The 25621-nt window shown below is 42.2% G+C and overlaps 1 protein-coding gene across 4 annotated transcripts in view; it reads right to left on the reverse strand.

The window, feature by feature from the left end:
• LOC309327274 (uncharacterized protein) overlaps positions 1 to 25621 on the reverse strand; it is a 47305-nt gene that overhangs the window by 13337 nt on the left and 8347 nt on the right. For 3 of the 4 annotated variants that reach the window (XM_081836436.1, XM_081836433.1, XM_081836435.1), the window contains exons 2-3: positions 24106 to 24185; positions 6445 to 6543 (exon numbers count right to left, since the gene is read on the reverse strand). In XM_081836436.1, coding sequence (XP_081692562.1) covers positions 6445 to 6543; positions 24106 to 24185 — 179 coding nt within the window. The remainder of the gene's footprint in view (positions 1 to 6444; positions 6544 to 24105; positions 24186 to 25621) is intronic. The other variant, XM_081836434.1, reaches the window with a different exon arrangement.

Here is a 25621-nt window from a genome sequence, read left to right on the forward strand (position 1 = left end):
GGGAGACCAGGCTTCCAATCCCCATGCAGCCATGAAGCTCACTAGGTGGCATTGGGCCTGGCACTGTCTCTTAGCTTAACCCACTTCACAGGGTTGTTCTGAGGACAAAATGGAGATAGAGAGAAGCATGTATGTACACCTTGAGCTCCTTGGGAAATAAATGTAATCAATAAATAAAAATAAGATAGAAGATAGCTGTTTGGGCACTTTTCTGGGAAAAGACTTGGCCTACCACATCAGCTAGATACTTAACACACAGCTTTTGGCCAAATAAACTTACTGACCCCTATAAATTCTTAGAGTGGTTACTGATTTCTCATTTCCTCTCATTCTTAATATGCTACATTGCCTCATCTTGACTCATTGTCCTGCCTGGACTGGTATGCACAGTACTCTTGCAGTTCCCTACTACCTTATATATTCTGCCTCTATATATGTAAGCTTCTTGGACCAAAGCCATTCTGTACCTGTCTACTTAAGAATTATGCTTCACTGAATTCAATGGAAATTAATCCCACATGATTAGAATTGCAGGCAAAATTATCCTGGGTTGTTTCCTTATACTGAGATGCTCTTAGATAGGAATGACCAAGAGTAAAACACTATTTGAACATTACCTTAAAGGCACCTATTCAAGACAGTTAAATGTTGAGCAGATGCAAAGCACATATTTACAAGATTTTTCTCTATAAGATGAATGCTGAAATTCTCTGTTAGCACTTCTCATATGCCAAAACTTTGCAATAATAACTATTGGTGAAATGACACTTATAATGATGTTAATGTACTCATAATATAACTGTGGAGACAAACACAAAAACACAGAAGAAATGACCAGTTACACAGGATTCAGAGAAAGCACTCTCTGTCTTTTTCAGGGCATATCTACACTGCAAACATATTGGTTTCAAAGCCATTGTTTCTCCCAAAAAAACATGGGATATAGCTGTTTGGTGGGGCCAACCAAAATTCTCTAGCAAGATTTTCTTGCTATGTTCACCAAAACAAAGCCAATTATGAGTACAGGCTACGCATTAGGGCAAATAAAGGTGCCCTTTGAATTGTCCATAAAAGCACTGGATTCATAGGTTTCCATAGGCAATTTGCTCAGCTTATTGATTCTCTGCTGTTTAAATTAAAGTTTGATGTCCTGGAACAGGCTATTTGGCACAAAGCACTAATAGGATGCAAAAGCACATATGTTGCCACAATGGAAACATTAACCTGCACACAGAGCAACAAACTACATTGCTAAATGAGCTGCATATGCAGTTTAAACCTCCAAATACTTTTAGAAATTTGCTGCAGGATGTGATGATGATCAACAACACAGATGACTTCAAAAGCGGGTTATATTTATTTTTTAGGTTTCCTGCCTGCCCTTCATGACAGGGTCCCAGGGCAGATTACAACAACAGAGCACAATTATTAAATAAAAAATAAAACCATTGCAATTATGAAAACAAATAAAAACTTCCCGAATGGAAAAGAAGAGGACACATTCAGGAAAAGAGGTGGGTCTCCCAAAACAATATACCCCAACCGTCAAAGGGAAGGGCCAAGAGGAGCGTCCTCAGCGTTTTGTGAAAGCTGTACAGCAAAGATGGCAGAAGCACTGCTGTGGGCAGAGAGTTCCACAGAGGAAACTCCCCCTCCAGGCTGCCTTTCCTCACACTTCTGAGGATGTCAGAACTACCAAGAGAGGCCCCTCTGCAGATCTCAACACCTAAGAAGGCCAATAGAGATGGAGCACAGCCTTCTAGATATTATTGGCCTAAGTTGTTCAAGATTTTAAACGGTGAAGTTACTGAGCACCTTGAATCAGGCCTGGAAATGAACTGCCAACCAGTGCAGCTGTTTTAAAACAGGGTGTATTTGAGTTAACCCAGTCAGTAATTTGGCCATTGCATTTCTGATCTGTTGAGGTTTCTAAATTGTCTCCAGTCTGGAGGTCACCAGACCATAGAGTACATTGGCCATGTTATCTCTGTCAAAGGGGAAGCACAGCTGGCAAACCATAGCTGGAAATAAGCACTCCTAGCCATTCAAAGAAGATACAGCTATCAATCGCTGCTGGGCATAATAGTGTCATAATCTGGCAGTCATCAGGACCACAGTGGCACTTACTGAGGAGCTGGACCAGGTTCCTGGCTCTGACCTAGATGCTCGAGATTAGGGTCCACGGAACATGAGCCTGGCAGGCAGGAGCCCATAGAAGTGAATCCTGCAGTGTTTTCTCCAAGGTCTAAGGAACCAAGTGCGTCCCCTGCAACTGTCCTAGGAAAACCAGGACATCCCTTTTCTTTTTGCACTAGAGCATGGTGGCCAGTTTGGACATGATGATCTCGGGCTACAATCTCACCCCAGAAAAGTGCTTTTTGAAGGACCATGATCTCATGTGAGAGCACAGCCCCCCCCCAAAGTGTTTATTTCGGGGCCACAATCTCCCACAGGTCACATGACTCGCCTGTGAGCCTGGCTCGGAAGATTTTGGCCTGGACATGTTGGATGGTATGAAAGTGGCTCCCACACTTTCTTATCAGCCCAACAGCATATTCAGGCCAGAGTGTTGACCTTTTAAAAGCCTGTATTTCTCCAATAAAGGGGGCAGCATATAGGAGAGGTGGACTGGAGGCAAAAGCTCAAAAGGTCTCAGTTCCCCTGCAGTTCTTGTTGGAGAAAGTGCCTCACTAGAAGCTCCCCATTGTGCTATGACAATCAGTTGGCCTTGTTGCCTTGCCTCATGGGCTCTTTGCTGGGACCAGAACAGGATAGATAACTATGGAGTATATTCAGGGCCAGGGGTGTTGTGCTGCTAAGCATCAGTCATTGAGGAACAACAGCAGAAGGGTTACGGCCTTCAAGTCCTGCTTCTGGACTTCCCAGAAGGATCTGGTTGGTCATTGGGAGTTACTCTGCTAGACATGATAAGCCCTGCTTATGTTCCTCTTAGTTAAAAAAAAAATGCAAGTAGAAGAAGAGGGAGAAAGGTCGCATTCTCCTATCCCTGAAATAATAAAATCTCTTGTGGCACCTTAAAGACTAGCAAATTTATTGCAGTGTAAACTTTAGTATCTGTTGAAGTTGGTTCTAGTCTATGAAAGCTTGTACTACAATAAATCTGTGAAGACAAGATACTATAAGTCTCTTTGTTGTTCATGCCATGACAGTAAAAACCCGCTTACCTCTCTGGAAGTTCTAATCCTGAAATGATAGTAACTACATTCTAAATGTTCTCCCATGACGTATCAATGAAAAATATCCCCTCTTGCCCCAAATTTGGAAAGGTATAGCCCAGAATTCAAACTCTTCAAACTTGTCATCTCACTTGGGATTCTGTCCAACCTAAGCATGTGACAATTCACACAGTTGTCAATCATTCTAGAGGATAAGAACAAACCAGTTCAGGTGTAATGACAGGCTATGGTTTGTCTTGAACAAAGAAGCAAGGAAGTGAACGAGAACCATCAAAAGGTGATGAGCTTATCTGAGCAGAAGATTTCCTCATGAAACATCAAATCATGATTTAATGTTATATCCCCATATATGTCCCCATATGTATACTCTAATATGTAATCCTAGGTCACCCCACCCCCACCTACTCTGTCTTTTAAGCCACTTTAATATGCTGTATGTTATATACAATGCACTTAAGAGATTTACTAAATCTTACTGGAGGATTTGAGACAATCTAGAAACTCGTGAAATCTCCTTCTCATATGATTGTATCAGCACATTATGAGAGTGGAAGCGAAAACCATATAAAAATGAGACAGAATACTTTTAAGAAAAAGAACAAAAAGGAAATAGAGACATAAAAATGTGAAAAGGCAGGATCCATTATTAATTTTGTAAAGTTTTTGAACAAGAAAAAAATTGACCCTGAGAATGAATAGAGATTTAATTTCAAAACTGGCTTCATTTGCTGATGAATAGAAAATAGCTCAGAAGTAATGGGAAATCCAGATACTGTAAGTCCTCGATTTGGGGCTAGCTACTAGTTCACCAAGTACGCTGGAAAATAAATTAGTCTGGAGAACAATGGATATGATGACATGGAAGTGTGGTAGGGAATATTAAGCAAATAGTAGTGTTGAGTATATGCATATAGTTTAAGAGACAGCTATTTGAATAGTTTGAAACAAAGCAGTGAATCTCAGGATTTTTAAATATATATATATTATTTTTTGTATTTCAGATAATGCAGTAGTTTAAAAAAGCACACAAGGTCAGGGGAAGCTGTCTTATACTAAGTGCTGTCTGCACTGAGTGGCAGAAATTCTCCAGGGTTTTGGGCAGGGTTCTCTCCCAGCCTTACCTGCAGATGCTGGGAACCTGGGACTGTTTCCATGCAAAACAGATGCTTCTCTTCCTTTGCCTAGCACATCTTTCTTTCCATAAATCTCAGCATGTCTGATGTATGAAAATACTAGGGATCTTAGTGCTCATATATGGACCACTTTTTGAGATACTGAAGGCATCATGAAATCAATAGGAACGAATGGCTCCCACGGGTTGTGAAAAAGGCAATACTGAGATCAGTAGAGATGATAAGACACTTTTATGCACTGGAGCCAATCTAAGTCATTGGTGCTCCTAGTATAAAAGATAGCTGGGAAGCTGTGGCATTCCTAGACAAGGTCTGTGAAACTGGCTAGGCATGGCATCTGGCTGTTACTCCGGCCTGCGGCTCCTCTGTTGTGCTGTTTAGTGCTCATTCCATGGCACAGGGAGATACAGAATTTCAAACAGAGTTCAAGGACAATGTGGTGGGCTTGTTAGAGTGTTAGATCATAAAGACTTGCATTCAAATTACCTCTTGCTCTTGAAGAACCATTGGGAACATTGGACCAATCATTCTCTCAACATAGCCCACCTCAGAGGGCTGCTGGAGGGGAAAATATATAATAAAATATCGTAGTACTCACTGAGTCTCTACTTTTTCAGACACTGCTTTGGACTTTCAGCATCCTGCCAAAATGTTGGTCGCTATTCTTTTATGGCTTTTCAACCTGCTGCTATTTTAGTATTGAAATAACATTGCCGCTAAAACTTACTTTCACTTCACAATCACTATGAAGCTTAACATTAGAGAATATTTTTTTTAAAAAAAATGTTGCTCATAATTTTATGGGTTCTGGTTTGAAGGGCTATCCTGGGAACATCAGGATCAACGCTAGCGAAAAAGGAATCATGATCCTATGTTCAGCCAGGAGCACAAGCAACCACACAACGATAGCTGCAAAAACAAAAGCCAGCATTGCTAGGCATGTTCACGGTGTTTCTGGCAACTCGCCTACCGCCAACTAATCACAGCACTGTGCACAAATGAAGGCTCTACATTAGTATGAATACACCAGTCAATACATGGTGATGGCTGAATGACTGTGCCATCACCAGCCAAATACACTAACACATGCTCACACAATGTTGTCCTCATTGCTGTCTGCAAGGTGAGTAATAACTGGCTATAGGATTTCTAGGCCACAAACCTAGACAACTTTTAAGCAGCTAAGGGGAAGCAAAGGAAAAATGAAAATCTGCTAACACCAGAGATTCCTAAGGAAAAAGAAGAATGTTTTTATACGCTGCAACAGCAGCAAGAGTACTGGTCGCCAAAAAATGGAAAGGTGAAATGAAAGAGAAATTGAAATGAAATGAAATTGAAAGAGAAATGGCAGGAGAAACTGTTTGAATATATTGAACTAGCAAAAATGACAGAGATCATTAGAAGACAGTCAACCCAAAGGTATAAAAAAGAATGGGGAATTTATAAAGAATATTTAATTAAACATTGTCACAAGTAAAAACCCTGGCATGCTTTGACTAAACTCTGCAATATGTAAGTTAGATAAAGAATACATGAAACAGATTAAAGAAAGAAAGGGAGATAAGGAACATTGAAGCATTGATAATAAAAGGGGGAGGGGAGATGAACCCTCAATGAGGAGGTTGGAAGTCATATGGAGAAGTTAATTAATTAATTAATTAATTAAAGTAATTGTAAAATTAAGTAATTTTTTTCTTTTTTTGGAATATAAGGATCATACATATTTGTTCTATTTGGTAATTTTTTAGTTTTATTTTCTGTATCTCAATTGGAATATATAATTTTTACCATGTAAGAAAATTTTTACCATGTAAGAAAATAAAAGCATTACACAGGGGGGAAAAGAAAAAGAAAATCTGCTAACACCATAGCCCAATGAAAATGAGGCACATGGAAAGACCTCAACAGCTCCTCAAGAAAAGGATCCAGGTCTCTTCCAAATATTCCTAGTAATTCTATCCAATTTATTGGTTTGTAAACTGTGTCCAGGTACTGTAACATTACCATATTTATAAAGATGTGTTGACCCTTAGTCTGGTTTTTCCTCAGTTTGATAGTTGGCACTCCTGTGGTCTTTCACTGCATAAAGGCTGCCACCAAATGCCTATACTTACCTCTCGGTCAATATGAGGGTCTTTCCTCCAACCATAAACTGAGGGGAAGTCTGTACATTTTTTACCATCGCCTTCTGCTTCAGCTTTGTAGATACAGCCCTAGAGAAATGGAAAAGAATCAAGTAAGTTTGCGATGTGCAGATAAATACTAGCTTGTGGTCATGATGATGCAGAAAGCCTATCTGGGCCAGTAGTAGGTTATCTGAATGCATACCCGTAAAAGAGCAGCATAAAAAAGCAAGAAAGAAACAAACAAAAAAGGACATGTATTGTGAGAACACTGCTTTTAAAATGTCCAGGAAACACTGCTCTGTCTCATACTGCAACTGTGGATCAGCACCCAACAGTGGCCACTGTCCACACACTGAGAACAGAAACACCTGGATTTGGGTTAAACTGTTATTACTCATTCTGAGCCCCTGGGTGAGTTTTGAAGCTAACTAAATATCAGACAATGTTAGGGTCACACCTTGACCCACAGGACTGTCAGGAGGAGTCTTGGCTACAGCAGTGTCCAGCTATAGCAGTGAATCAGATCAAACGTAAGCCATGATGATGAAGAATTAATTGGATATCCCACCCTTCCTCCCCAGGGCAGCAAACATGAAAAGTTAATACAATTACAAACTAAAAGAAAAGAACTATTGTTAAACATATCCTCACAGCTAATAGTTTCAAGGCTAATAATTTCACAACTAATAATAACTGCAAGGAGCAGCAACTTCCAGCCGTCAAATGCCTGAATAAAAGGAATGTTTTTAAATGCCTTGTCAATCTTAATAATGAGGCAGACAGATGTGCACCTCTCTTCCCACTAGCTACTGATTGTCTTCTACTCCTACAGGACTACATTTACTGCCACATCTTTTTAGGCACTGAGCCTTTCTCTTCCTCAACATTAACAAATAATTGGAATTTATATGTACAGTACGTTTATATGTGTATGCCAGATACGAGAGAAGAATTGAATTTCCTGAATTATTTGTGCTTTCCTGAGACTTTGTGAAGACAGATGTAGTGTTCAGAGAACTTCCACAGCAGGTCCTTCACCCTTGGTTTGTGTTTACCTCAGGTATTTACCTCAGGGTCAGGACCTACACAACAAACATAAAATAGTAGGAGCTAAAATGCTGAATCAATGCACAGCCTTGCCTTGTGAGACAGGCAAAAAGAGAAACTGAGGGAGATAGAAGAGAAATGAGAAGGGAGGCGGCTAAAATTTATTTAAAAGTTGCAGAACTACACCATGTATTTGGCCAGAGGAGGTGAGCTGGTGATCTCACACACACTATATACTCTCCATAACTGGATTTCTCCCAACTCAAGTTGCACTATGTTGAAAATACCATGTGCAGGAACAGGGGAAAGGTATATTCATAAAACAGTAAAAACACCTCTGTCCTTCCAAAACCTTTACATTGATCTTCACCCTACTGTTTGGTCCTGGATCTACAAGGGAACAAATACCTTGATAGAGAGCTCTGAAACATTCATTTACTCCACCTTAACTCTACAATGCCGGGATCTGTGGCAGAAGGACTGCTTGAAGAATGTCCTCACATACTATGTCCCCCAGTAGAGCCTTAATCGGAACATATGAACTAATCTGAATAAACGAGTGAAGCAAATTTCACCTTAAACCTATCCGTATGAGATTTCAGAACTCTCAGAGCTTATTAAAGCTAGGTAGGGAGGTAAATATTGGCACTGATGGGATATACATTAGAAAATCTTCCTCATTATCCAAGAGTCATGCCTGGGCAAACTGCCTGCTATTGCTAAGTTTAATAAGGCAAGGTTTTTTTTTCCAGGAGGAAAAAAAAAGGCAAATTAACTGTGCAGGGGTTACTCCATGTCAGTGTCAATCAGATTGTGATATTTTATTTCCTGTGCAAGTGTGACTTCCAATTGCTGTATGCAAAGAGCAGAGGTACAGATCTGCATTTTGCAGAACATATGAACCTACCATCTTCTAAGTCAACTGATCCATCTTGCCAGGGAATATCTAGTTCTCTGGGGGTCTGAGAAATCTGTTCTGCAATTATTTTAACTGGAGATGTCAAATCCCAGAACAGGTTTAGGGGCTGTGGGGTGGGGTGGGGAGTCCCATTGCACAAATGGACCTCATTCCCTGTTTTAACTAACAGTTGAGACTGAAATCTGAAATTTAGGCAAAAGTTCTATTCTATTCACACCCAAAGGACCCCCCTTTGTACTGGTCAGCTCATTTATAAAACATTTATAAAATGTTTATATTAACTCCCCTACTCTGGAAGCACTTTTCACAGTTACAGACAATGGGATTCTGACTATTTACTAAATTTACATCCAGTATTGTATACACTTTACAGTATTTAAAAACACACAATACATAATATACTAACATGTTAGGGGTGTCATATTTCAAAAAGTAAAATTCCCGACACCTGCAAAGTTGTTGAACACTAAAAAACCCAATACCTCCACCCACCCAGAGAAGCACACTTAAAAGCCTACCTTTAATCAGCTCAAGGCCTTGCTGAAAAGGAATGTTTCTGCCTGGCACCTAAAAGATATGTAATGAAGGTGCCAGGCAAGCCTCTCTGGGGACAGCATTCCACAAGCGGGGAGCCACCACAGAAAAGGCCAGTTCTTGTGTTGTCACCCTCCAGATCTTTCAGTGAGGTGGCACACAAAACAGAGCCTCACATGATGATTGCAGGGGCTGGGTTGGTTCATATGGGGAAAAAGAGTCCCTGAGCTGTTTAAGAAACTAACTGGCAGCCAGCACAGTCAGGCTAGGATTGGTATTATGTGTTCAAACTGTCCCAGTGAACAACCTGGCTGCTTAATTCTGCACCAGCTGAAATTTCTGAATTGCCTTTGGAGAAAGCCCCATGTTTAACATGTTGCAGTAATCTATCCTAGAGGTTACCAGAGCATAGATAACAGAAGTTGGGCTATCCCTGTCCGGAAAGGGGCACAGGGAACTGCTCCAATAAGTTAGCCTTGTGACTAAACTTGTGGTTCTTTTCATATCTATTATTGTCCTCATAAATCAAGCATCGCAATGACAAGCCTCATGCCTATTGTCCTAAAAACACTATGCAACTTGAACTTTTTTGACTGTGGGTCAGGTCCAAGTCAAAACAAACACAAACCAGAAACCCCTATAGCCATGGTAAAGCTTTCTGCAGAGATTCATGTTTTAAAGTGTGAATGCTTCTCTCCTTGAGGGTAAGTGGATATATTTTCATTAAGGTGTTTGGGTACGGCAAATGCAACAGGTCCACTACGGCTTTCAAAAGACAAATTTCAGGTGGGTATTAGAGAAAAGAAAAAAGAAAAAAAGGGCACATTCATCTCTCCAGCTTGCTGTGGTGACCAGGAAAAGCTATCACAGGAAGCCATCTGTAAAAAAAAGCCGGCCTATCAGTGTGTTGCTTACAGTTGGGGAGGGTGGTGGTGGTGCAGGAAGTCAGGCATACAGGAAGTCAAGCAGAGGTGACTGATGCCTGGCCAGTTGCTTTTTTCAAACACAAGCCCCTATTCCTGTTTTGCTCTTAGCAATGCGCCCAAGTCCATTAGTGGAAGAAGAAATCAGCTGCCTATCAAAAATGTATGATTTGCTGCGGAATGCAAAGTATGTTAAGTAGGCAGACTGATGAATTGCAGATTTGGGTTTTATTTCCTCTAGGGTGTGGTTACAGGATATTCACTTAATTTGTTTAAAGTGCTTTTCTGGGAATAGGAATTCCATCTTATTAAAAGATACTGTAGGCATCTCATATCAAAGAAGAAGGGAGCAGGATTATTTTTGCAGTGAAAGAAATGGAAGGGGAAGAAAATAATTTGCTCAGAAAATATGTAGACATTAGCAGGTATCTGTCTGCTGAAAACAGCAGAGCATCAGGACAATAAAAAGCTCTGCCAGTTCAGTCCAAAGGAGCATCTAGTCCAGCATCTTCATTGCTGCAGTGGCCAACTGGATGCCAAAGTGTCCTGTTACCGCTTCCCAGCCACTAGTATTCAGTGGTCTACTAGCCTTTTTGGGATGCGGGTGGCGCAGGGGTTAAACCACAGAGCCTAGGACTTGCCGATCAGAAGGTTGGTGGTTCAAATCCCCGCAACGGGGTGAGCTCCCGTTGCTCGGTCCCCACTCCTGCCAACCTAGCAGTTCGAAAGCACGTCAAAGTGCAAGTAGATAAATAGGTACCACTCCAGTGGGAAGGTAAACGGCGTTTCCGTGCACTGCTCTGGTTCACCAGAAACTGCTTAGTCATGCTGGCCACATGACCTGGAAGCTGTACGCCGGCTCCCTCGGCCAATAAAGCGAGATGAGCGCTGCAACCCCAGAGTCGGTCATGACTGGACCTAATGGTTAGGGGTCCCTTTACCTTACTAGCCTTTTTCATGCAGGAATCATAGAGAGGCTCCATGAACATAAGCAGATAGAGCACAGCAGTAGCATTCTTCCAACATGACCTACGTGCATTTTTTTCATATGAGATTATCATATAAAAAGGACTAGTGCAACTGAACATGGAAACTCCATTTAACCATCATGGCAACTAGCCATTGGCAGACCGATTGTTTCTAAGGTGAACATTGTCTCCATCTTGTTTCTGTATTTATGTCTGGGGAAGGGCAATGACTTTTAGGAAATTTGAAAGAGGTTTAAGGGAGGATTAAGTTTCCATGATTTACACATGCATATCCTTTGTCTCGCTGTCACATCTGATGAAACAGGTTTTGGGGGAAATACAACACCCCTCCCCCCCCCCTACAAAACATGCTCATCAGAGGCAAAAGTGAGAAGAGCTAGGAACAATTATCCTTCTTTCAAACTGCATTCAGGTCTCTGTCTCCAGAAGGCAGCCTATATCCTTTTCTGGATTTCTGGGTCCCTTGCTAATGTCACTACTAGCTTCAGCACTGCGGCTAAAGGAAGGAGGTTGGTCAGAATTAAAAAAGGAGGTTTTTTGCTCCTGGAATCATAGGGCCTACTTAGTGTGTGAGAGTCTGCACACACACACATAATTTGTTCTCTAGTTAAAGGCATGTAGGTGTTAATATAGTTATTTTGCCAAATATTTTACAGGAACCATGATATCCTTTCTTCTACCTCATGAGTCATATTGGTCATAAATCAGAGAATTTTGTACTCCAAAAAGAGGAAGTGTTGCAGTCTACATAACAATTTCCTTTGTATAATCTCAGCAAGATCATGAGAAATCTATTATTGTAGCACACTTGTAAACTGAAAAAATATATATAATCTTTTTTCATTCGTTCAGCCGGAAAGGGAAGATGAATATGGCCTGAAGAGGCAAACTGAATTCCTTTTCTACTGCCTTTATATTGTGCACCCAATTGGTCTGATGTGCTTTGGGATTGTTGGTTTGATAATCTTTGCTGAGAGAATGAAGTGGTGATTGCAGTGCGATGCTGAGATAAAGGTGCACGTCACATAAGAGTCCCTCAGCTCCCATCCCCAGAACCATTAGGAGTCCTTGGCAGCCATGAGAAATGTGTTATGCAGGATGCAAAGGGAAAAAAAGGGGATATGCAATGGATGGAAAGAAAAAGAAGGATGGCAATATGCATGATGGTGGTTGCTTGATGGAAAGGAATTGCTAGTTTAATGCTTTAGAGAGGCGTGTGTGTGTAAATAAAAACACAAGTCAAGCCCTGAAGGCCTATGTAGTCCTTTATGTAGTCTCACAGTAGCCAACCAGATGCCTGGAAGAAGCCCTCAAGCATATGTGCAGTCGATTTATACAGGAATGTAAAGGCCCTTAACTTCAAGCCCAGTTGATTTCAATTGGATTTTATGGTTCTTAATTTTGCCTGGATTATGAGCTAAACTTTCAAACAAGGAAAGGAAAGTTGCACCAAATGGCAGGTCAGCGTGGGATGGAACAGAAGTGACTTTTGCCCTTCTTCTAGGACTAGACAGTGGTTCTAGTTCTGGTTTTGTACATTGATGAAACACAATGTTATTACCATCAAGAAAATTGCAAGAATAATATGTTTGTTTAAAAATAGTGCTGACAGTGGGAAGCTGAATCAGAAGTGATGTCACTGATTATATACTGTCCCAAATCCACATTCTGTCTAGCGATCTGACACAACACCATTGGGTAAGCTATCTAGAAGAAGAATTGCACGTCCCTAGGTACATCGTGGTCTGTGTCCTAGGGAAAGTGATGTCCCTACAACCAAAGTATAAACCTTGATGGGAAAATGTGTCAACATTTTGTCACTCAGTAATGATTTTACAGAATAGTCCTTACAGCCACTGAACACCATACAACTTTCACGCATACCTCTTTGTAGAAATAGGAGTGACAAAAATTGTGAAATATATTACACCAGCACAGAAATGGGGAAGGAAACAACATGTTAAATCATTTTATTTTCTAAGCTTATTCTGCTCCTTGCAGATAGAGGCTTAGAATCAGAGCTGATTACAGTGCAAGGATTTGATTAAATAAGACAGAAAGAAGAACGATCTAACAGAAAGATATCTATCCATTCCCTATTATAAGTAGAGGCTTCAATAATTCCAAGTGAAATTTATCTTTAAATCTTTTTGAGCCAAATTCTATTCTCAGCAGCACTGCTGCAAAGCCAGTGTAAATTTATTTTCTTTCTGCATTCCAGTCTTTGGTGGAGCTGACTTGATTGTAGCAGAATTTGATTTTAAATGAATTAATAGCAGATGTTCTTTCTGTAAGGAAGTAGTATGTTGCTTATTTCTATTATTTGGGGTTAATCGAGGTGCATATTTACACTGTGGTCTCCTGCATGTTGACTGCATGTGCAAAAGTCCTCTAACAACAAAATCTGAACCAGTTAACTGTTAACTGTTGCAGCCCATTGGAGTGCTGGAGCTATGGAACCAATTGGGAATGTTTGGTCTCCTTGTCAAAAGTCTGGTGTTTGGGAGGTACCTAATCAACCAGAGGTGTGGATGTTGGCTATTCAGTCAATATACTGTCTTGTCATGCTAAATTTTAAATGGCAGGAAAGAACTGTATGCCAGGATACTGCCCCAGATTTCATTATATGAGTTCAGGGATATGATCATAAAAACTAAGGAAAAATTACAATGCAAAATGCTTGTGATTTCCTAAGCTAATGGGGTGCAAACAGATTTTTGACGACAACAACAACATGGAAATGAGCACTAGATTTTTGCTAGATTCCACTAGATTCCCAGACGTGGCTTTTATGTCATGTGAAATATCACATAAAATATGGAAATTAACAGGTAAGGAAACATCAGGCAGATGGAATAAGCTTCTGTCTGAATGCAGCCTTTGACTAAACCAGCAAGTAAGGGTTCATACTAGGGATAGAAATATGTGGCCTTGCAGAGATTGTTGGACAGCAACTCCCATCGCCCCTGACCATTGGCCATGCTGACTGGGGCTGATGGGAGTTAGAGTCCAGCAATATCTGGAGGGTCACAGGTTCTCCACCCCTGGTTTATTTGGTGCTCCCAACCAATCCAAAGGCTAGACTTGGAGTCAGTCTAACACATGGCGAACTTGAAATAAGAAGGAAAATTATTCAGAGCAGGACCTAGGAGTTGAGGAAGACAAGGGAGAGGGGAGAGGCAGAGAAAAATATGGTCTAAATAAAGATACATACTGGATGTTCTGAATAAAGATACATACATAATTTTATCTGTATGCAGCCTTTCCACAGTTAAAAGCATGCTCAAGGCGGTTTACAACATTAAAAAATACATAACATCATATCAAAAGTAGTAATAAACATTAAAAAATACACAACCAAACTTGTGTATTTCCACATAAATCACAACAAGATCTAAAATAACGATGCAAAAAACCAACAGCAACAACTCCGTCTACAACAACACCCCCCAAACAACACTCCAGCCCTGTAAGATCTCCATTATTCAAGTCTATTCCTCATGGACAGACAGGTATTTAAACCATGGCTGACTTGTTAATGTGGCAACTGTACAGAAGAGTACAGTAGATAATGAAAGGAATATGCAGCTGTGGACTTACAGGAATCAGCACTTGAGACTCCTCCATCAACTTTAACACCAGAAGTGCTGGCACATCATTAACCTATGACAGACCTGCACACAGTGAGAATCAGCAAACCAGACACAACCCACGAGCCCCTTAAAGTGGTTTGTCATGTACTTGACACTCCTCTTTCCAGTTTGGCAGTCCCAGGCAGGCAGTAAAAGCATGCGATGAACTGACCCACTTGTGACCCCTCTTGTGAGCCACATTCGGCTTGGGCAGGCCTGAAGTGTGTTTTTCACCAGTCAGAATCTCTGTTTAATGCTGCCCAGATGGAGTTCCCATAATACTCAGTAGCAGGACTCCCAGGCAAGACTATCACTCCTTCTGTAGCACCTGACAAAGCAGTATGCCTCTCTCCTTCTTCAAGAGATTAAAGCAGCATTTCTTTTGCGCTACCTGGTGATTTTTATACTCTGTGATAAAGTTAACATATAGGGCTGTCATTCCCTGTTTCCTTTAACCAGAGTGTCCAGCCGTTTCTCTGGACAAAGCCTAGCTCCATACTATCTAAGGATAATCTATTACAGTGGTACCTCTGGTTAAGTACTTAATTCGTTCCGGAGGTCCGTTCTTAACCTGAAACTGTTCTTAACCTGAAGCACCACTTTAGCTAATGGGGGCCTCCTGCTGCCGCTGCACGATTTCCATTCTCATCCTGAAGCAAAGTTCTTAACCCAAGGTAATATTTCTAGGTTAACGGAGTCTGTAACCTGAAGTGTATGTAACCTGAAGCGTATGTAATCTGAGGAACCACTGTAATTAGCCTGATCTGCTCTTAGGCCTCTTTTCCTCAAAGCAACAAGCAAAGCCAGGTAGAAGGCACACATGAGCAGATGCTATTTTCATTTACTTTTTGTGAGACTGCATTGTAAAACAATACATGGCAGGATAAATTCAGCTGATGAATATCCCCTCTCTCCCCGCAATCTGGGAGTCATGTTTCCACAGCATTTCTGAACAAGTTCAGTCTGAAACTGAGGGAAGAAGTTTGACTGAGGTCGCACTTAAAGGTGAGCCTAGTTTCATTCACACTTTCCAATATCTGGATCAAAACCCAGCCATCTTTTGAATTTTGCATCTTTCTAAATTTTGCAATGCCAAGAAATGTGTAAAAACATGCATATATTAAGAGAAAGTCTGCATAAGAGGCATATATTAATGCAAACAGCATTCAAACGTGTATTATTTTAGGAGAAATTACTTTGGAAAATGTGCATATTCGGCATATTTACAGAAATTCACAAAAAAATGGTGATGAATTTTCATGACTTCTTTTTTTATTATTGCTAACTGATGTGGAAACATGGAGAACTGAACTTAATGGGGAAATGCTACACTGAAAGAAGCCAAAACTAACATATTTGCCTATCCCTGTTGAGGCCACCCTGGAATCAGGAAGATCTCCCTTGCACCTGGAGCCTTCCTAGTCCTTTTGCAGAGATGTCAGAGTGCAGAATGTAACCACTGTGGCTTTCCTTTCAGGAATATGAACCATATATGGGGATTAATTGAGGAGAGGGAGAACCATGTACTCCACCTTGAGCTCCTTGGAAAAAAGGTGGGCTATAAATGCAACCAATAAATACATTATCCAGTGGCATTGTTTTCACTGGAAGGAATGAAGGGGGAATCCAATGTGGATTTTTGTGGTTCTGATGCGGGACAGCTTTGCTCACATCAGACTGCTTCTTGCATTGAGTACCCATGTACAGTATGTCTACGTCACTAATGCATTGTCAGAGTTTCTTTGTTTAAAAAAACAACTTTTATGCAAAATTGAATATAAAGTTACAAGCCAAAACACACACACACACACACACACACACACACACACACACACGTATGTATGTATATGTGTGTGTGTGTGTGTGTGTGTGTGTGTGTGTGTGTATAATGTATCAAACCTCTTGCTATACAGTGGACGCTTGGGTTACAAACGTGATCCATGCGGGATGCATGTTCGCAACCCGCAGTGGCATGTCTGCGCATGCGTGGGTTGTGATTTGGCACTTCTGCACATGTGCAAAGCATGATTTAGCGCTTCTGCAACCTGGAAGTAACCCATTCCGGTACTTTCGGTTTTTGGCAGTCCGCAACCCAAAAAAACGCAACCTGAAGCATCTGAAACCCAAGGTATGACTGTACTATATTTCTACAAGCTAAATTTGTATTTTATATTTATTTATATATACATATTTTATGCAGTTGTTTGCATTGCTACATATGTATAGTAATACATATAATATGTGAGAATTGTTCCTATTTTTAATGGAACTGGGGGAGGGACTCGCTTCTCATCAATATTAAAGAGTGAAATGGGGATTAGAAAAAAAAGAAAAACACCTGCGGAGATAGCTTGATATCAAGAATTTCAGAAAAGTTGATCCCTTGTCACTAGAGACCCAAATATGGATATCACCCCAGATGCAAATTACTTCTCATGTAACCTGGGCCATATTCACACAAATAAAGCCAGCTGAAAACAGCTGCCTTTTCAACATGGTTTCGGATCGTGATTTGTGTCTCCAGTGGTTACCATGCTTCCAAAATAAAGTCTAGGTTCAATGTGGCACAAGGCAAATGTTCTCCCTCCCTCTCCCCACTGTTTGCCCCCCAAAGCTGCTCTGTCCGTTCCCCCAAGCTTTCAGAGCAGATTTCAGGGTGGTGTGGGCCACAGGTGGAGGGAGGAGATGGGGGAAGTCATGCTCTGCTAGCAGTAATCCTTTGTGTAATTATTCAGTTGAATACTGGTCTTGGAATTGAGCCACAGCCACTGTATCTTTCCTTCAATACGTTAAAAAAAAAGCCCATGTACCAAGGTGCTCCTAATATGCAAATTTATTTAAATTTTAATAATTTTAACCAGCAAATGTCTCTTGCCTGCTCCCGTAAGTTGCCACTGAGGCATTGCATGAGTTCCTGCCACTCGTGAAAATAAATAATTTGCATAAGCTGACAAGTGTATGGAAGTCAGTCAAATACAAAGTTCCTTTTAAGGAAAACAGTACTTATCAGGAACGAAGAGTCACATACATTCACACACACTCAAGTTCACACACTTTTCGTCAGCAAAAGGAATTGCGTTTTGGCTAGTGCAGAGCTAGAGGATAATACAAAAGAAGGGGTCACTTCATGTTCTGCAGTTGTCCAGCTCTGTCAGGAGCTGCTGGATGAGTGATGGTCTTCTTGTTGGCAGTCTTCTAATTGGACAGTAGCAAGGAAGAGCAGAGAACAGCTCTGAAAGATGTATTTCTGCCAGTGTGTGCTGCCAACACCAAGAAACAGAGCTCACGAGAGGTGAATTGGGGAAGCAGAAACAATGAGTTTCTTCCTCGTTATGCTATGAACTAAAGCAGGGTCTATCATTGGGGCACCCATGGGCACCATTGTGTCTGTCAGTACTTCCTGTGGCGTCTGCAAAAGGTCTCAGCAAATGTCCCCTCAGAAATATACAATGTGCAAGAGGTGGTTTGCTCTTCCTCCTCAGTTCCTGTTTGCCTTGGTTCAGCCTTCCCTGCGTTGAACACACAACCCTTAAACATGCCCACCTTTCAGTGAATGCCAGGATTGGACACCCATATTCCCTTTCATTCTGAACAGAGGAGAGGTGCAAAGAGCATCTCTTTGTGAGTGAGCATGGGGGTGCCTTTCCCCCAATGATTATGAGGGGCTAATGGGGGGGGCAGGCCCGCACCATTTATATCCTGTTTCTTTTTCTGCTCTCTTAAATGTGGAAATCATTTTGTGTTATACCACACATCCCATTGTAGCCACTAATGTGTCACTTTGTGAAATTTGACAAAATGCTAGTTTTAAAAATGTACTGTTCCTGTTGTGCCACTCCAATTAATGAAGCATCTAATAGTGGTTGTTGTTGTCTGAAAAAAAAATACAAGTTTCCCCCCAACTATTACTCCCTGCCCCAATATCTGCTATTTGAAGGGATAACTTCAAGTTACAAGCAGAAGTGTAACTGGACCCTGGCATCACTTTTAAATGAAAAACTGCTTACAGTGGGAGGAGGTTAGAGTGGAGAAAGCAGAGCTCCTTAATCCTTTCCCCACCCACTATTGATAAATTCTGCCCCATACATACACCAGTAGTTTTTCACTCCACAAAGTTCCTGAATACTGTAATGTTTGCTGTTTCTGAAATCCCCTGGGCAGAAAGCACTTGGGGGAGAGACAGCAATTTGGAAAAGAGAATAGGCAGACAGGGAAACAGTTAAGCTTCCTCCATTATCTGCTGCAGCATCTCTGGTATAAATTTATCCTGTCTGGTGTATATTTTCACTCTGAAAAGTGGTGTAGGGGTTAAATTACATACATTCACATGTAACCAACATTTTTAGACACACACACACACACATGGAACATGAATGAATTTGACAAAGGGACAGGAAGGATTTCCAGAGAGAAGTCCTGAAGGGCATAAATACATAGCAAGTTCCTTGTTAGATGAAACCAAAGTTCCACCTAGTCCAAAATTCTGTCTCTTCACAGTGAGCTTAGAAAAATAACAACTGGAACAGCTGGTTCCTTTTGTTTATCATATAATTAGATCTGCATTGTCTCTGAATGTGAAGATTCCATTTTTAGCTATCATAGCTTGCCCTAACTTGATGGCCCTCATTCTTGCTTTGCATGGGTATCCAATGTCCCTAGCCTGCTCTTTAAAAAATACATGGTCCCTCAGTAGTTTCACAGAAATAGCAAAGAACGTTGCGATTGTTAGGCAAATTTTTTTTTTCACGATTGCCCATCGCAGAATTCAGTGCAATGTAGTTAACCAAATCAGTACATTTATTCACAGGATGCTGAAAGAACATGAAGATCAGGTATTTGGAAATAAACAAAGAAAATACGCTTCTGTTTAAGATTCTGGAGTAGTTGCCCTGTATAAGAAAATAACCAGTCCATCTTCCGAACACGCCTGTTATAAGCAGCTTTGGATGTGACAATTACACTGAGAGACCAGGAAATGCACATGTCTTATGCTTCCTGTTCCTGCTCTTCAGTGTCTCATCTGAAATAAGATGTTCAATGCCTCTCCCACAAGTGGGCAGATTTAGTGTACAGACAGCTTTGCTTATCTCCCCATCAGCAGAGACTCAAGTTATATTAAATCATGTTTATTATGCTGCTAACTTAATGTAATAATGACTCATCCACGAGATGAGATCTAATAGAGGCCATGCTTCCCAGGCGCAATGAAATGAAATGACATGTCCTGAAAAATAAAGTCCACTCAGCCTGAAGAAGCTGCTGCTGCTTCAGATGAAGTTGCTGAGCAAGGCAGTCTCAGCATGGCAGAAGTACCTGGAAGTGCTAGCTTACATTACTCTAATGCTTTGTGTGAAGTGGTAGCCACTGCTTGGTGGTACAACACATGACAGTGTGTGGAAGATCCTAGGTTCAAATCAATTCCCAGCATCTCTAGTCAAAAGGACCTCAGGTAACAACCATAGGTAACAAGCCCCAACCCTTGAAGAGCTGCTTCACATTAAAGCAAATAGGAGAACTCTCCTTCTTTGGAGGTCTTTAAGCAGAGGCTTGACAACCATATGTCAGGAGTGCTCTGATGGTGTTTCCTGCTTGGCAGGGGGTTGGACTCGATGGCCCTTGTGGTCTCTTCCAACTCTATGATTCTATGATTGACTCAAATAGGAGAAGGCTAAATCGTCCAGTTGTCAGACTCAGGACCTGAGGCGCCGAGTTCTGCCCAACATTGGAGGTATGTTTGTGCATATGTGACATCACATGCGCAATGCAGCTGTCACATCGGGAGGAGACCAATAGCGAGAGGAGTCCGAGCGCGAAGCCTGGCTGTGTGGCATGTCGCTGTGCTCGGCTCCTGGCTCTCCTGCTTCACTGTGGCTGGCCCTGTGGAGGAAGCGAGCTCGGCGCAGAGGGCAGATGGGGCAGAGGAATGATGGGACTCACAGTCCTTGCTTGGCCTGCCCTGGAGGCTACAGCAGGAGGCACAGCAGAGGCAGCAACCCATTGCAAAACAGTGCAGTGGCAGGACTGGGAAGCAGAACTGTCCTTTTGCTACTGCTCTAGGCAACTTTGCAGCCTCCCCCCCCCCCATCCCTATGGTGAAACACCCCCAGGACACTCTGGACAGTCCTGGCAGCCTCGTCATGAGAGAGACGCTGGGCAGGTGACGTAGGGGCCACAGTGATGTGGGTCTTCCCTATGAGGGAAAACAACAGCATGGGGGGGTGCTTAGGGAACAAGGCAGTGCACAAGCAATGTGTTGACTGTTGCATTGGTAGGTGGCCGATTCTGTGCTCGGCCTCCTCCACCCCCTGAAAATTGTGGGGTTGAAGATACCTCAGCCCTATAGAGTTGGCACCTATGTTCAGGCCAAGCCAGTTTCATATGTAGTTAAGGATGCAGGATGAACTCTGGCATTGTTTAGATGCCTATGGGAAGTCCACCAGCAGGACATGAGGCCAACAGCCCTCTCCTGCTGCTGTACCTCAGCAACTGCCTTCCACAGGCATTCCCTCTCTGAGCCTGGCAGTCACATAGAGTCATTGAGAGCCTTGCCCTCCACAAATTTGTCTTAATCGCCTTTTTAAGCCATCAAAGCTGGTGGCCCTTCTCACACTGTGTTCCTATGCGGACCCAGGTTCTGTGAATCGACAGAGAAAGAAAGCTGGATGCCTGCTGGCGTTGAAGTATTGCTAGCAAAGTACCCACGCAGAGATCCTCCGATTCTTACACTTCTCTTTGGTATGCACGCAGCATTCCTTTTTGCTGGCGGAGCAGAGTGGTGGCACTGACAACAGCTGGAGAGGGTCTCTTGAGATGAAACAGGTGTTGCATGGCAGCAATTAGGGAGAAAGCAAGAAGGCAAAATAACAGGGAGTTGCCAGGAGCTAAATCCTTCCCTCGGGAACAGTGCCTGACCTCAAGGAAGTCCATGAGACATCCAGCCAGATGGAAAAGAAAAGCTCGTCCCTCTAATAATGCGCGTTAGCCACCACTGATAACACACACACTCTGTCTTTATTTCCTGGGTGGGAGTGTAATCTCTGTCAAATGATGCCCTTGATGTTACAACTACTGTAAATAGCAGCATAAGAAACAAAGATCCCGCTGCCAGCAGCTTTTGGGCGGCTTGAATCGAAAGGACATCCATTTGAAAATTTGGCTGTCATTAGAAAGAAAGCGAGGCAATTTCATGCCACAGTAGTTAAAGGCAGACAGTGTTCTGGTCACTGGTAAGCACAATGTTGTTGCTAATGTCTCCAGTAACTGCTAATTTACTCTTCCATTTTGCTCCTCTACACCAGCCACAAAGGGAGCTGACTCCAATTATTTTTCAGACAGAACCCAGCCTGGTGTTTACCATTATCTCCCTGACAACCCCTTCGTGTGACAACATTATGCAATGTAACTGCAAAGCTGCTTCATCTCACTGGGGCTGTTATTTTCAGTTATTTTTTTTCCCAAGGTCAAGGATAATAATTAAGGGATTGCCTGCAACACAACCTTGTTATGTACCCAAAAAAAATAACTCCCAATAAGGCACCCACTGTTCCCCCGTGAGGAGATTTCTGTCCAGTTAAGTAGTGCTGGAAGATCATTTGAATGGCGTTTGGGGAGTGGAACACTAGGGAATAATTTGTAGAGAACAGCATGTGGAAGTCCACACAGCTTTACACATAACGCTAAGTCAAATTATGTCTAAGTGTGACAGAACGAGTATGCGAGTTCATGAAATTAAAGTCATAATTGTGTTGCTCCTTCCACCATCCAGCTACTGCCATAAGTACCCAGAGCTAAGCTATGGTTTGTCTTCATGCTATATCTAAGCCCAGGCTCATGGTGTGTTTTGCTCCAGTCAACCCACAAGTTTTAGCCATGGTTTGTTATTGAATGATAATTCATGAGTTGTCTGGAAGAAACAAACCAGAATCCCTGGTTTGGACATAACACCAAGGTAAACCATGACTTAGCTCTGGGTTGCACAGCAGTAGCAGAGGAGGAGCAAAGTCACCACAGTTCTTGCTCCGTATATTTGCATACTCACTCATTCACATTTCGTTTGGCTTAGCATGACATGCAGACTGGGCCTTTGTCAGGTGTTGAGTACAGATATAAAACAACTGAATGAATATATATCACACGCACACCCCATCTCTTTGTCACATTGTATCATGACCAAATTCTCAATGAGGATTAACTTGTTCCATAAAGCAGGAGTGGGGAACTTTTCTTCTTCACAGGCAATCTTCTGGCGGCCACATACCAATGGCCACTCTCCATTCTCCATCCAGGCAATCAAGCAGTATTATCACAGTTCAAAACCATATTGTAGGCTGACTAAATCACTAGGGAAGGGTACAGAGCAGGGCCAGTGAAGGGTGTGGCCTGGGGAGGGGCCTGGGAAGTGTCGCCAGGGCAAAATCCCTCTGCAGATTTTCTGTGCAGCTGATAAAATCCGGCTCAGAGAGTAAGATCAGATTTTCACAAGGCATGGCCACAGAGCAATGAGAAAAGCTCTTGGAGCCGGGGAAATGAATCAGTACATGGAACAATCAAAATATGGGTCCACCGAAAGTGAGGATGAGCCATAGGCATAAATACTTAATGGAGTGCCTCACTCATCATCAATCTTCCCTTGGTTTTCCACAGCTAGATAAGATTAATTGTGTAGTAACATGGGAGAGGGCCTAGTCTGCGAAGGCGCCCTGTTTGTGGAATGCCTTCCCTCTCAATATATAGCTGGCCCCTTCTAGAGTTTCAGCACCAGCTGAAGGCAGGCTTGCTTGCTCAGACATTTGTGTGGGTTAAGTATAGTTATACCTGCTGATGTCGACATGTTACCTGCTTTCATTTTAGGGTATAATTGTATTGACTGGTTTTATTGTTTGGGTTTTTTAATGTGCTTTATTGTACCATTCCCTGGATTAACCTGTGATCAGGCAGGTTACAAATATAATAAATGATAAATAAATGGACATTACATTTTCAAAGAAATACAGAGTGGGAGATGGAAGTGTGTTCAGGGGAGGGAGTGTAGAGACCTCAGACTTTTGTATGTCTGGAACGTATGCTATTGTATAAAGGGTCACATCCGTCACTCTGCTCACTTTTAACTCTGGCCCCACTGACCTGGAGCTTTTGCCTGATATGTGGCCCTCAGAAAGTTGCCCATCAAGGAACGGGGCCCTCAGACTGAAAAAAGTTCACTCCACAATGCCCTCCAGTGAAGCCCACTGTCTTGTGTTTGCAGTTAGTGGCCCATTCGGTGTCCAGTATTTGCTCTAGCTTTCCTATCAGATTCACACCTTGGTACGGTAATTGTTACCAGCAGCCTGGCTCATGGGAATTGACAAAGATGGTAACGGAGAAAGAGTAAAGGTAGTGGCACAAAGAAAGTGCAAATCACCTCGATGGCTGACACTGATGAGCAATGGCCTTCTAGAGGGAGATAGTCTGCAATAATTGGATCCCACTTGTGTGTGAGGCAGAAAGGTCTTGATGGGAGCAAGGGAAATCAATGAAACAAGATAAAGGTAGAACGAGGGTGGGGTGATCCTGTACATTTGGCACTAGTGAAACATCTCTCCATTTTCCCATGTCTTATAACTTACTTTTCATTATCTTTAGTGTGGGTAGAAGTGGATCTTTGTTCCTCGTTGTAAAAACCGGCTGGCTTCATCTTTGTTGCCAGCTGAAAGAAATAAAGCAAACAGTCTTCTCACCAGGCAGCCACATACAGTCCTCCAGATTTTCTCCAGCACAACTTCCTCCCCCCCCCCCAAATGAGGCTTGTGAATGAGAACAACAAGGGAGGACCAACCATCTATTCTGCATTTCTCGAATGTTTTCTTTCCACTAATTATTTCAGTCTACTGTGGATCTTCTCCGGTCATTTTCAGCCCTCTTGGACCAAAATTTGGTCCCCTAGAAATATGAGTTAAGTTGGTAGAGCATGAGGCTCTTAATCTCGGGGTCCTGGGTTTGAGCCCCACATGGGGCAAAAGATTACTGCATTACAGGAAGTTGGACAAGATGACCCTTCCATTGATTCTATGAAACTCTTAAACCAGCAGGATGCAAAATATTGGTTTTAAATGTAAGGACCTAAGAAGAGCCCTGCTCCATCAGGCCAATGATGCATCTAATTCAGCATCCTCTTCTCTGGGAAACCTTCAGAAAGGACCTAAGCACAAGAGCGCTCTCCCTTGTGGTTTCCAACAACTGGTGTTCAGAAGAATGCTGCCTCTGACTGTGGAGGCAAAGCATAGCCCTCATTTCCTCATAATCCTCTTCTAAAGCCTTCCAAGTTTGTGACCACCACCATCTCCTGAGGGTGAGAGCTCCACCCTTTAACTATGCCCTGTGTGAAATGTCCCTGTCCCTGACTAATAACTTCAGGAATGTTTGGGGACTTTTCTCCTTCAGTTTGCAGAGAATACACAACTTAAGGTCAGCGGAGTTATAGCTTAGTTAAATCTACTGAGAAATGGTAGTTCCCTGATGGATGAATAAGGCAACAAAATAAGGTTCTCAGTGATGGTCCCATGAGGAGCTACACTCAGGGCAGTATCCAATTAAAACAGGTACACTAGTGCAATGACTTTTGGCTGCACAATGTAACTTCCCTGCCCTCTTCTAAATCTAAATCTGCTTCAGAGGAAACCCAGAGCAGCTTTAGGGGTCACACTGTGGTGGGGAGAGGATAGGATGGGGAAGATACATTGCCCAACAAAGAGTCACTGTGCTAGTATGTTAGTTGGATACCATTCTCAGTTTGGTAGGTGTGAGGATGCACTTGCTTGCCTTCGATTATGCTACCTGCTTGGCAGGGGGTTGGACTCGATGGCCCTTGTGGTCTCTTCCAACTCTTCTATGATTCTATGATACCCTACCCTTATGGAATGAAGTGTCATGCTTTCTCCTACTAAGGAAAATTCATGAACCAAGCTTTTGTGGCCTTGGTACATTTCAGCTGTTGACGGGCACAATCAATACTTAGAGCATGTTTTTTCCTGGTCAGTATTCCATTTCTCAATCATAGCCCATGTGGATCATGATGATACTTTGCCTTGGGAACATCATGTCTCCATCTCTGTCTTCTATCTGCTTTGTAAGATGGTATCCTTG

The sequence above is a fragment of the Podarcis erhardii genome (assembly GCF_964252035.2).
Source record: "Podarcis erhardii genome assembly, chromosome: 1".
In the NCBI taxonomy this organism is placed as follows: domain Eukaryota; kingdom Metazoa; phylum Chordata; class Lepidosauria; order Squamata; family Lacertidae; genus Podarcis; species Podarcis erhardii.